Source organism: Eptesicus fuscus, chromosome 12, assembly GCF_027574615.1.
Source record: "Eptesicus fuscus isolate TK198812 chromosome 12, DD_ASM_mEF_20220401, whole genome shotgun sequence".
NCBI classification, from domain to species: Eukaryota; Metazoa; Chordata; class Mammalia; order Chiroptera; family Vespertilionidae; genus Eptesicus; species Eptesicus fuscus.
Window position 1 is genome coordinate 44,428,437 of NC_072484.1, and position 13,855 is coordinate 44,442,291.

The 13,855-nt window shown below is 44.5% G+C and overlaps 1 protein-coding gene across 12 annotated transcripts in view; it reads right to left on the reverse strand.

The window, feature by feature from the left end:
- BCL2 (BCL2 apoptosis regulator) overlaps positions 1-13,855 on the reverse strand; it is a 163,678-nt gene that overhangs the window by 138,139 nt on the left and 11,684 nt on the right. Inside the window, exon 3 of one of the 12 annotated variants that reach the window (XM_054723695.1) lies at positions 6,687-7,047. The exons of 10 other annotated variants lie outside the window; for them this stretch is intronic. In XM_054723695.1, the coding sequence (XP_054579670.1) occupies positions 7,003-7,047 (45 nt within the window). In that variant the 3' untranslated portion in view covers positions 6,687-7,002. Of the gene's footprint in view, positions 1-6,686; positions 7,048-9,947; positions 10,105-13,855 lie in introns of those variants that run through there. One more of the 12 variants, XM_028139398.2, reaches the window with a different exon arrangement.

Sequence of the window (13,855 nt, forward strand, 5' to 3'; positions counted from 1 at the left end):
GTCTATCCCAACCCCTGACAGCACTGGAAAGAGCACAGTCTGCAGCACAGAGGTGAGCAAAGAACCTCTGAGTAACTCAGCTCATTGGAAACCCTTCGGGCACACTCTCAAACAAGGTAGTCATGGGTGTGTGTTTTTTCAACAATTTTTTTAAATGCTGAAGGACATTTAGATGCATTTCTTTCTCATGTAGGAAAGATAGAAGGCAACCTTACTAAGGCAGACGCGGAATCTAGCTAATATCTCTTCATCCTATTCTTAGACTCCTAAACAAAGAAATGAATTTCTGCCCTAACTGGTTTGGCTCAGTGGATAGTGTGTCGGCCTGTGGACTCAAGGGTCCCAGGTTCGATTCCGGTCAAGGGCATGACCTTGGTTGCAGGCACATACCCAGTAGGGAGTGTGCAGGAGGCAGCTGATCCATGTTTCTGTCCCATCGATGTTTCTAACTCTCTATCACTCTCCCTTCCTCTCTGTAAAAAATCAATAAAATATATTTTTTAAAAAGAAAAAAGAAATGAATTTCTAAAAGAGAAGAATCCCATGGGAAGGAAGTTCGGTTATAGTCCAAGAAGGCTGGAAGACATTTTTAATCAGTGCGGAGCTCACGGAGAGCGATGCAGTGAGAAAATGCTATGTGGGTGCATCGTGAGGGTGGAAACGCAGGGTCTGGCTAAAACCTAAGGAAAGACTAGACAGGGCGATTAGAGTGGTTCCAGGGAATGTGTTTGGAGGGTGGTTTATAATGACACAGGCACCTATAAAAAGCTTATTTGGTTTTCACAAAAATGCGAGGACCCAGTACAAAACCAAAAATTAATCATGACCATGCCCAATCCCTAAAAAGATAAGACGGATCTGTCCAGGATTACTACCATAGGGGCCAGCTTGTCTGGGACCATCCCGTTTACCCTGCTGGCCCCGTGTAATAATTGGGAACGCCGCTTTTCACTCTCACAAGTATCGCAGGCTGGATGATAAATTTTATGTTTATCCTAGATACAAAAGAATGGCAAGCTAATAAACCACAGTGAACACTGAAACAAGATACAACATTTTAGAAAGGCTTTCCTTCTGAATTGTGCAGTATACTTAATAACTAACCCAGACTTTCTGTATTGCACTCACATTCCCAATTCTAGGTTAGGAGTTGCCTTCCGACACTAAAGCGTGGGGCTCGCACTGAGGGGAGGGTTACTGTGTGGCCCCAGGCAGTTGCCCTGTAAACCAGCAGCAGATGAAACGGTCTTTGAGAGAAGGCCACGACAGACGATTTTCACCAAGCGACATCTTAAATGAATGGTTCTTCAGCCACAAGATAGGACACTGAGGAAAGGCTCGCAGTTCTCTTTGATTCTGTGGGTGCAACAGGTGTGTGTGTGTAGGTGGGAGGAGGGACCGTCAGCAAAGGCTTCTGCTGCAGGAGGTTTCACAGAGCGAGTGAAGCGCTCTCTAACCACACGCAAGGAGAGCAAAGTGAGTTCTCTACTGCGTGCCGTGGGAAACCAGGCCTAAAGACAGATTTTCATGATCTGCGCATCTTCCTCCTGTTGCAGGCGGCAGGTAATATCAGTGATAGCTCTTGCCTCACCTGGGTTGGAGGTGTGCTCTGACAGGGCAAGCCCAGAAGGTCAAGCTGGGCTCTAAACCACCTGTGAACAGGACAAGTGCATTGGACGACCCCAGGTCCTGGTGGACCCAGCCCTCCTTCCTGCAGGGACAAGCCAGGCTTTCAGCAACTGCTCCCCCAACCACCCACCCCAGGAGAGGGAATGGGGACAGGAGGTCTAATCACATGAAATCAAAAGACTTCTCCAGGGGCACTGCCCGGAATGAAATGCTCTCTGATCCACTGAACATTTTAAACCAAAACATACTCAAACCCTGAACACGAGCCATGTTTGTACTTCTCTTTTTTGGGGGGCTGTGAAGGGAGGGTGAGGTGCTACACCGAATAACAATGTTCAGCCCAGGAAAACCCCCACCTGCTTCAGGCACAATCCGCCCAACCTAGGGAAGTCATCACAAACAGTTGTTGATGAAATGTCCTCCCCAGGTTCAAAGATGAGAGTGACCAGGAAGAAAATGTGCATGTGTTAGGGTGGTGTGTGTGAGAGTGGGTTGTGAAGGGAGTGTATTCCTGGGGAAGGAACAACAGGCTCAAAGGAAAGACTGCATGGGACAGCCGGACGGCAGGGGATAGCACGGCTGCATGGCATGTCTGGAGGACCCTGGATATGTGGAATAGTCATGAGCGTGTGTTTGTTCACGGCCCGGGGGAGAATAAGTACATACAGAAATCACCACCTTTTCTCTAGTCCGCACACCAAGGAAAATGGGATCACACTGTAGCCGGCAACTTGAAAAGTCCCATTCCAAAATTTAAAGTACTATTTCAGAATGGAAAATGCTTTGACAGAACATGCACATTTATGGATACACTTCCTCACCTGCTCCTGGTTATCTACAGGTACCAATGATGAAACAGCCCATCCTCAGATCTTTGTTAAGAACAAGCTGCCTACCAGACATCTTCACTTCTCACTTCTGCACTTTTTTTTTTTTTCAAATCTAGCATCTCCTTTCCATGTGATGCCACGATGCTATGAGTTGGCAGAGCAAAAGCCTGTCATTCTTGAAACATGAAGAAAATAATTTGGCACCTTTATCCTGATCTCAGAGAATGCAATTAATACTCCGGCTGCCTTGGTATGTAGACCAAACCTTCTGCCACAGTGTTTTACAGTACTATTGTCTAGGGCAGCTCTGCCAATCTTTTCATTCCAACAGAAACGATGCCAGGTTTCTCAGAGCTCAGCAAGGTATAATGAAGCTGAAGAGGTGGCTGCATCCCTTCGTGGGGGAATGAATGTGTTCCTGGGTGCTTCTCTACAAAACACAAAGCTATCTCCAGATCCGGGGGCTTCTGTCTCCCCCACACCCACTCAAAGCAATAAAAATACAGGCTTTACAAAGGATAAGTAGTTATAATTGTATATCACTCATTATGGCTTTTTAATTTTTTGGAAGAATAAGGCAGAGAAAATAATCATGGACAGCAGTGATTTACGAAAGCATCTGATCAATGTGGGGGAATTATTGCCTGCATAACATTAGACTCTCAAAATATAAAACAAGACATAATTATAACAAGGAAGTATAGGGATAGGGACAGCAGAGAGAGACAAGAAAGACCAAGTCTAAATGTGTTTAGATATTACACTACAATACCTGTGTACTGGCTCAGCTGTAAGATAATCCTAGACCCAGCCCCTGTCTCAACCAGGGCCGAGTGAATGGTCCAGACCAATGATGGTATTTACCATGAATCTCACTGCCCCCAAGTGTATTAGAAGAAAGAACAGCAGTAAGAACCAAACCCCTGTGCTGTCACCGATAGCTTGGTAATACTATTCTTGCTGACTCTGTGGCTTTCAAAACTCATAGAATCACAAATTTTTTCTCATGAGAGACTGCCCTAACCCAACTCCTTTGCTTGCAGATGAAGAAACTGAGGCTCAGAAGTGTGTGATGTGCACCAAACAGCAAATTCCTGGGAGTGCTAGAAGGATACAAATCAAGCCCTTGACCCTAAGTGCCCACAATACTATGCTGATCTCACCTGCCATGCCCAACTCCTATTCTTGACCTTGACAACTTTTCTCTTCTTCCCTAGAAGAGTAGCTCCCTATCCTCTGTCCATATTGGGTTTGATATTAGAATATAATAAGAAATATATATATATTGTTCTCATCTCTGGTTCTGGGCACAGAGCTGCTAAAACCCTTGTCATCTCCTGAGTGACAGGGGTGAGAGGAGCATTTTTTGTTATATTTGGTCTTGGTTCCCAGTTTCTAAGACTTGGTTCCCAGTTTCTAAGAGCTTCTAGGACTGTTGGATGCTCCAGAGTGATGGGTGTCTTTTGTATGCTAATGAGATGACTGGTGGCCTGCATTCCTAGTTAGCTTCAGGATGGGGGCTGGTCACCAGAAAGACCAAGGCATGATGAGAGGGTTGGAATTTTCGGCCCCACACCCCACCTCCCCACCTCCAGGGAGAGATGAGGGACTGGAGATCTAGTTAATCATCATTGGCCAGTGTCTTGATCAATTGTGCCTACCTTATGAAACCTCCATTAAAACCCCTGAACTATGGGTGAACAGGTCAAGGTGATGAGAAGATAATGAGTTCCACACCCCTTCTTCCTGTGCACCTCTTCCATTTTGCTATTTCTGATTTGTATCCTTTATAATAAACCAGTCATAGTAAGTAAAGCATTTTCCTGGGTCCTGTGAACCATTCTAACATGAGGAGGGGGTCATGAAAACCTCAGATTTATAGCGGGTCAGTCAGAAGTATGAGTGGCCCAGACTTCTGACTGGTTTCTAAAGTCTTGTAGGACTGAGCCCTTCACTTGTAGAATCTGACGCTAACCCCAGGTAGTGTCAAAATCGAATTAAATTACAGGACACCCCATTGATATCCAGAGAGTTGGAGAACTGGCTGTTGGTGTAACACCTCTGGTGTTAGAAGTGTTGTAAATAAAATAACTCAGTGGTGACTTCCTGGATCCGATCCCTTGCCTCTTTGGTCCAGGGTACCTGCCTTATCCATCCAACCAGTGAGGGACTGACCTCAATCTCAGGCCTTTCTGACAGGTGAGATCCACCAACCTTGCTTCATGATGCCAGGAATTTTACACGACAATAGCTGGCTCCCAAAAGAAGAAACATCCTTGTCATGGCAACATGCCTACCACCCAAGCCTGACCTTGACCTGATGGTTCTAAAATTTCAACATGAGTCCAACCTTTTCATTGAAAATCAGCTACAGTTTTTGATGAATGTGTCACATTAGCCAGCTGCAGGACATGCTTGTGTCCATTTAACACATAAACACATATAAATATTTACTTCTAAAGGGGACTCTGTCCTATTATCTTTGGTACAGAAACACAAACAAATATTTCCATGGGTAATTATTAGTATATTTCTAACAGAAGTTGGACTAGAAGTTAAAACTCTGAAATTCTACTCCCAGCTCTAACTCATAGAGCAGGTGGGCAAGCTCCCTTCTAATACCTCAGCATATCACCTGCACATGTGTGGCCAGCCCTTCCCTGTCTACCTCAATGGACCAACAACGGCATCAACAAGAACCTGGAAGTAAATGACACGATGCCATGAAACTGTCTTAACTCTACCCCATCTATGCAAAAAAGAAAGGTCTTTCTACCCTCTTATTATATCTAAATATGGGAATAAAAAGGTGACCACACTGCAAAAAACGGTTAGCAGTCAAAACCAGTGCTGCCCAACAGAAATATCATGTGAGCCACAGATGTAATTTTAAATTTTCAGGTGGCTGCATTTATTTTATTTAAACCAATATATTGAAAATATCATTTCCACATGCAATTAACAAAAATTACGAATAAAATATTTGCATTCATCTTTTCATATTAAGTCTTTGAAACCTGGTGTGTATTTTACATTCCAATCACACTCCACTGGACTAGCCATATATCATGTACCCCATAGCCACACGTGGCTAGTGGCTACCATACTGGACAGTACAGATTTTAGACGCAGTGTATGGAGGATGCATGAGCCCTTCTTCCGTGCCTAGCACAGTGCCCTATAATGAGTCAATGCCCAATCGATGTGTGGGATGCTTAGGTATTCGGAGATAGCCTTGTACCATGGAACATCTTTGCGACAAGAGGAGGAATAAAGAACTGAGCAAAACATCAGGTCTCTCTCTGTTGACCTTTTTCTGTTCTCAAAACACAGAAGTCTTGACTGGCAGGCTGCTGAAAGGCAAGCTGCTAGTCATGATGAAATTCTAAGCGTGGAGTCTGCTGATGGAGTGACCATTCCTCACCAACCCGTCTTTAACCTGCCTCACTGTGGACTTGTCCTGGCCTCTACCGTGGCCACTGTCGAAAGCCCAGGGAGGCTGCTGGAAACAGATGGGCACTTGTCCCTGGGTCCCCATACCACTGTGAAATCATCTGCATGCTGTTCATCGAATTTGCATAAAATTGGAGCCAAAAGATCTTGGCTGGGTTTCCAGACCCCACTCTTTCTCCTCGCTGCTATGGCCACCACTATTTATCACCATTTACGAGGGGGTAGAGCAAGGCAGACCCCCAATTAGAATCAGCATAAAAATGGAATCCCTTCCCCACACTGACATGAAAATCAGAGTTCTCAGGGGCAAACAGATGTAATCTGGCAGCCGCATCCTTTGTTATGACAAGAGTTTATTTTATATGACGCTGACCTGTGACATGAAAACACAGCTTTGGTTGGGCTGTAATGATCCATGACGGCACACACACCTGAACACCTCGGAGCTCGATGCCGGCCCATGGGCCACCTGGGAAACCAACTCACCACCCTTCATTCCAGAAAGCCACAGGCCTCCACCCCAAACGCAATGCTTACCCTAAAGGACCCTTCTCCTCCTAGCCAGCCAGGTATGTCGAGGGGCAGACCCAAGGTGAAGTGCATCTGCCTCTGGGTGCACACACACCTCTCTCTTCCTTTGTGACCCAGTGGCCCAATCTACAGAAGGCAAGTGCACAAAGTAAAGCACACAACAGAGATGAGTGTGGAAGAAAAAACACAGAGAACACGACGTGCTACAGCTTACATTTTGTTATTTTATCTCAACTGCCTATCTCTTTCTAGGACTGTTTCCCAGAGAAATTCCATTTTCATTACAAAACAGGTTTCTTATGCCAGGGTAAAGACGGCGGTGCTGTTGCTATGGCCATTGTTATTCCTCCGAGGTCATCTCAGATGGTATGTCTATGTCAGATAAATGGTTTCCTAAACAGGCTTTTCTGCATCCTGCCGCTGCTCATGTCTGCCCGAGTCATTGCTTTTGGGACCTCGACCGAAGTGGCTTCCTGCAAGCTCCAGAAGAAGACAGGCGACAGAGTACTGTGACTAAGAGCACCAAGTACCCTGCGGATGCCTGAGTTCAAATCCCAGCTCAACCACCGAAGCAGCTATAACCAGTCACGTCTCCAAGCCTCATCTGCAAGACAGTAAAACCGTGCCAACCTCCCGGGACTGCTGAAAGACGCAAATGCATTAATGTAGACAGAATGTTTAGACAGTATCTGGCACGGGGCGCACACCTATGAACATCTGTATGAACATCTGCTTTGCCACCAGGAGAGCCTCAGTGCCCCTCGAATGCTGCCAGCACCACCCGTAACTCATGCAGAAGTATAGCAAAATGACTGTCCGGTCAACATTTATTGGGCACCTCCTATGTGCTTGCACTGCGCTAAGCACTAAGGATCCAGTCATGATCCAATCATGTCCATATTCCTCAACTCCAGTGAACAACTTTCCTGATTCTACCATTGAAACGTCCTTCCCAGTCATGCCACCCCAGTGGGGCAGGTGCCCAGGTGCAGCTGCTCAGCCCATTCCAAGATGGACACCTGCCCCATCTAGCCTCCTTCCTCTCAGCCAACAACAAAAATCACTACCCTGCTGGACAGCTTAACCGCTCTCCACTGCACGAAAGATCAAATCCAAGTTCCTTGAGGAGACACACAGGACCCTGGGGAGTCAGCCTCGGCTAAGCCCCCAGCTTCACTCCATTCTTTTCTACACCATGTCCCCTATATTCTGGTTGCACTGACCTTGGAATCATTCTTGTCAGACCCTTCTATTACGCTGTTTATTTGCACGTGGCCCCCTTTCCTACTCTCCATGGGGGAGTCTCCTACTTATGCTTCTCGACCCAGCCCAAGTGGCACCTCCTCTGGGAAGCCACCCTTCACTTCCGCAGGCAAAAGTCACTGGGTTACAATATTTCTGTGTGTGTGTGTGTGTGTGCCCCCAGGAGGTTGCCCTCTGCAAGGCCAGAGAACACGTCCAGGAAACCCTGCAGGCACAGGGATTTCTGAAAGAACACATGAGCACATTTTCTTGTACCAAAGTTTCAGACTGAAGCCATGAGGCAGATGTTCAGAGTTAGGGGGGTGCAGGGCAGCTCCTACGCATCCCGCAGCTGGAGAGGCCTGCTATTCTAAATATGCGAACAATGCAGCCCTGCACAGGGAGGGCCATTTAGATGCAGCAATACGGCAAAAACTCCCCCAGAAATAACAACATCCATAGTGACCGAGTCACGTTCCTGTGAATTCTCTACTCGAAAAAGAAGGGAGGGAGGGAAAGAAATGGAACAGGTAAACAGGTGCCATTCAAAGTCTCTTAGCCTCTGTTTTATTTCATTTTTTACACTGGGATTGCTTTGCTTCTTCTCTTTCACTATATCCGGGAATGAATCATTTCACATAAGTGGATTTTTCAGATGACTGAAGCCGAACCTTTTTAAAAATTTTAAGCATTTGGAATGGAGATATTTCTGAAACGATAACTCTGCCTCCCTGAACTCTTCAACTCTTCCTAGGGAAAGTCACCCCGTCTTGAAGACCCAGCAGCATCATTAGGACTAAGGAAGACGGTCCCGTGCCACAAGCCAGGGATGACCTCAAGGGTTGGTGACATCTCCATTATTACTGTCTGCCCCACAGCAGGCAGCCTCCGACAGCTGTGTTTCTTAGTTCCCGAACCAGTTTTAATAGCATTTCTCTCTTCTTCCTTACAATTAGACTCACCCCATAACTTTTCTAATAATTTGTAGGCCTCTATTACCAAAGCAGTACCAGATTATTATATTTAGTGTTTCCACTGACTGGAAAAACATGATAACCAATCTTGAGAGAAACTATATATATAGTTTTGGGTGGAAAATTATTCAGCCTTAAAAGAAATGAAATTCTGACACATGCTACAACATGAATAACCCTTGGGTACATTATGCTCAGTGAAATAAGCCAGACACAAAGGATAAATACTGTATGATTCTACTTATATGAGGCACAGAGAGAAGTCATATTCTGAAAGACAGAAAGTAGAATAGTGGTTACCAGAGGCTGGGAGGAGGAGGGAATGGGGAGTTACTGTTTAATGGGTACAGAGCTTCCGTGTGGGGTGATGAAGAAATTCTGGAGGTAGATGGTGGCCATGGTTGCACAACTATTGTGAATGTGCTTAATGCCACTAAACTATGCAATTAAAAATAAAAAACAGGGTAAACTTTATGTTATGTGTATTTACCACTATATATATATATAATCTTTTTAAAAAGCAAACCTGTTAAGAATGATGTGCAAGCTCTTATGAGTAATCGGTGTGACCTTTCGCATGTGAACTTTCGTGGTATCTCTCTGCAGAGCAGGGGCTGAAATTACTTCCTGGATCCATCACAACTGCCAAACAGAGGTCTGCTAGGTGTTCATGGACTCTGCAGCCATAAAGGCCTTTTCTTCACAAATTACAATACAGCTGACAGGCAGGTGCTCTTCGCTTCCACGTGGACAGGATAAATACTCGCAGGGAGAACGGGGGCGGAGAAGGGGCAGCGCTTCCTCCTCTTTGCACTGGAAACCACTGAGCCCGTCCTGGGCACGGAATCCTGGGCACGGAACCCACACCTCCCCTCCTGCCCTGAGATCAGACCCTATAACCAAGAGGTCCCATCTAAAGCCCTTCAAGAACAAAGGTCCTAATTATCTGAAGTCATTAGGATTTTAAGGATTTCTAAAAATACATAAAGCAGCCTTTTAAATAGTATACTGTTGAGTTACAGAGTATAAATTAGACATTTCAGATTCTATTGGACCAACATTTTTAAAGCAGTCTGATCCATAAAAGAGAGAGGAAATGGCTGGGGGCGTGTTCAGTTCCACTAACGCAGAGCCCAGAGTTTGGGGAACCTGGTATTGAACTCTGTCTCGCTTAATGAAAGGTTACTATTGTCCCTCTGCCTGAATAATAATTTCCCTTCCTTTTTTGCTTCCTTACGAAATACCATGAAGTTCTACTCTAAAAGTCATAACATCTTGTGCCTGGGAGAAGTGTTCAATTGATTTATTTTTATTTATACATGCTTTATTAAACAAAGCCCTTAAAATAGTTCTTTTTCTTCTGAATTTGAGTTCGTTATTCAGCACATGAACTTTAAGTTCGTTAAATATTCAATCCATACCTGTGTACTGGCACAGAGAGATACCTAAATTAATGAGAAAGCAGAAAAAAAAAAGAGAGAGGTTTCATAAGGAGCCTCGCAAGACTTTCCTATCTTGTCAGAAGTTCATGTTTAAGTTTCTTTAAGAAAGTAGTTTCCTGGCCCATGGTGAAACTCCCTGAGCCCTGCGAATCAACAGAGCAGCATCCTGTGGAAATGTTATTATGGAAACACTGCGCTGTTCTAAGCCAAACTATCCAAATTAAACCGAGGGGATGGAAATAACTCTCCCCTGGTACGCCCGTGTTGCTGAAGGTGGCTTTGTTTATGAGTAGAATAAAATTTACAGCCAAATATAAAAACAGATACATCATCATCTTGTGAACTTGAGTAACATGTCATTCCACTTCTGGACTCGAGGGGAAAAAAACACGAAGGCCATGCTTAAAATAAGAACGGCCAAGGCTGAGGATCACACCCCAGGTAAAACCGCAGACTTCCCACCTTCTGATTAAGGCAGGAGGCTTGTTACAATTGGACAGTGAGATCATTTCTCTGGAACCAGGAGCGCCCTGTGGATGTCTTCTTCCAACACACACACACACACACACACACACACACACACACACACACACGCTGACCCCTGGAGAGCTTTTGAACCAGGTGTCTGGTCTTGGTATGAAGCAATTTTTACTACTTATTTTTCAAAGGCTATTTATGCAGACGCTTGGAGCCAAAGAGGAGAGAGACAGAAACAGTGTTTCTCTCTCTTCTTTTAAACGAGGAAAGCTTTTAAAAATTCACCTCCTACTCCCCAAAATAAAGATAGCTAATTGGCTTTCTAAAGAGACCCCAAAGTTATGTGTCTCAAACTGTTATATTTGATAGGTTTCTGTCTTAAATGTTTAAAAATGTCTTTAAGTAGCAGAGGACATCAGTTACCACTCTGGTTGCCTAAAAAACTTATGAGGCCAAGTTACTTGACTTTGCAGAACCTCTGTTTCCTCGTCTATAATTCCACTTCCTAACCTCCAAGAGAGGTTATCAGGGTTAAATAATCTCCTGTCCATGAAAGTGTTACACCCCGAGTCTGGCACATATTGGGGTTCAGACATGCTAGTTTCCTTCCTTCCTCCCGACTCTCAGTGACTGTGGCCAATGCCCAATGTCGTGATAAATGAAAATGGGGAAAATGACAGGATCAGGAGGGATCAGGGAAAAGTGCTCCAAACATTTTAGCCGAAAGTAGTAGGTCTCTAATTCTATACTGTGCATGGTAACCCATTTTAAACTAATGTGTAGGCTGCATTATACTAATACATCTATGAATTTTAAGGTAGAACACTATGTTTTCAGCTGTTAATTTTAAAAAGCGATTCAACCCACTCACATAGCCACTTGACCTTTAGACTCTAGAAATCCTACTGATGGAGGCTCTCCCTTTTCTAAATTCAATAGGCACTTCACTAGCCAAATGTATGCTGGTTACCTAGAGAGAAGCCCAATTTTAAAAGTCAATGAAAGCCCGGCCACTCTGGCTCCATGGTTGAACACCGACCCATGCACCAAGAGATTGCCGCCTTGATTCCCAGTCAGGGTTTCGGGTTTGATCCCCCGTGAGGGTGTACAGGAGGAAGATGATCGAGGCTCCCCCTCTCATTGATGTTTCTACCCCCTCCCTTCCTCTCTATAAAAATCAATTAAGAAATCTATAAAATCATTGAAAATGTGGGTTGCTAGTTAGATGCCAACCATCATCTATGTTCTTATCATTCTACCTTTCCCCTGTTGAAAGGGGCTGTTTTCCAGAGCTCTGACGTGGAGTTTTAGAGACGCTCACATCCATCACACTGCTGTCCCCTAAGGAGGCATTACACGGTCAAGTCCACCGCCCACCTCACATGCACACCCATGGGCTCTTGAGTGAATGTGTGGGGATGAAATGACAAGCAGGTGTGGGCCCCTCTGCGGTAAACATAAGACACACTTCAAAAGCTAAATCAAAGAAGGACAACTAACCTGAAAGAAAAGACTACATTTTAATTTTCTGAAAATTTTTAGATAAAACGCAGGGGATGATACAGTTTTTAATATTAGATATACTCGATTCAGTTTCTATGGAGGAATCTGGTGTCCTTGTGATAACACACCCCAACAGGCAGCACAGTGTAAAGAAATAGCTACAGACTCCAGTCTGGGAATGAATACCAGCTCTTCTTGACTTACAGGCTCTCACATAGCTTTGGTAGGCAAAGTTTTCTCTTGGGGGGGGGGGGGGGGAGGCGGGGCAGGGGGAAGGAGATAAACAAATAACAATAAGGGTGTGGGGAGAGGAAGGCAGAGACAAGTGGGACTATAATAGCTGCCTTGCCTAGGGTTTGTTCTGAAAATCAAATAGGCCAGTAGATATGAAATTTCTTTGGAAACTTTAAAATCCTCCATGAGGGCAAGAAACCATTGTTGCAAAATTTTCACCTGGAGGAAAATTCTATGAACTCTGCTTTTCATAATTGAATTTATTCTTCAAATGCACTTTTATTAACTGGTTGTTAATGAGGATTTATTAATGTGAATTCCAACAAAATAAAGTTTTTCAACCAGACAGTGTTAATTTAAGAGAATGGGAAATAAAGATAAAACCTCCTCACATAGAACCATAATAAGGACCACATTTCAAAAGGATTGTAGAAGAAGATTACTGACATTGAAGAAGAAATGAGCAATGTTTTGAAGCATTCGGTCAATCACTAGGTCTTCCCCAAAATCCCTCTACTCTGGTTATAATCATTGCCCAAAGCTATCGATTTCTTGCTGTCCCCACTCCAATCCTCTAGGTCAGGCCCCAGGTCTTACTGAGCTGACCTCCTATCTGTCAGTAATCTCTCCCCAGTCTCATTAACTGGATGAAGTGGAGCCAGAATGACCTTTCTGGAGTGCAGACCTCCATGGCAGTACATCTCCAGACCATCTTTGTGATCTGGCCTCCTCACTCAGGCCAGGCCGGCCCTCAATTCCTGCAGCTTACCACCTGCTCTCTCGCCTCTGGCCTTTGTTCTCAGGTTCTGTCTGCTGGCCACACTCTGGTCCTCCTTCCTACTCTTCCAGGCTAATTGCAGCTCATCCTTCAACCCTCTTTCCTGGGAAGACTTCCTTGACTCTAACAAATACCTTACTGTGGTTGCATTTCTTCTCTCCCAGCTCTGCCCTTGCTTGACTGTACCAGCTGCTTAATGGTCCTCATGCCCCAGATTGTAAGCCACATCTAACCCGTTCCCACTTCCCACTGACCTAGGGTCTGGCCTACAGCACACTTTAAAAAACAAGAAGAGTGTGGGATAAATGAATAACCGATCTCCTATTCTGTCTGCTTTAAATGTATGATCTAGTCCACCCAAAACAATTATTCTCCAGAAAACAGAGATGCAAGTGGGTCCTTCCTAAGAAGGAGGAGGACATCCTTTTTAATTTTGTGCTGAGCCAAACAGGTAAAGACGTGTGAAGGCAAAGAAGCGTCTCAACTCCTATTAAATTTCCCCAAAGTCTCCACATTTTCAAACCACTAATTTACTCATTGGTCATGCCCTTCCGATATTTTTTCCAAAAGGTATTTTCAAATTCCATTTGACATGTACTTTCATCAGTTAATTTTTAATTGAGCTAAATATTAAATGCTCACATTAACCAGACAAAGCGTGTTTAGCTCCCGATCTGCAGTGACAGCCTGTGTTATTCTCACACACAGGCCAAGCATGAAATAGAAAACTAATAACCCCTTAAGTGTATTCTCAAAGTATCA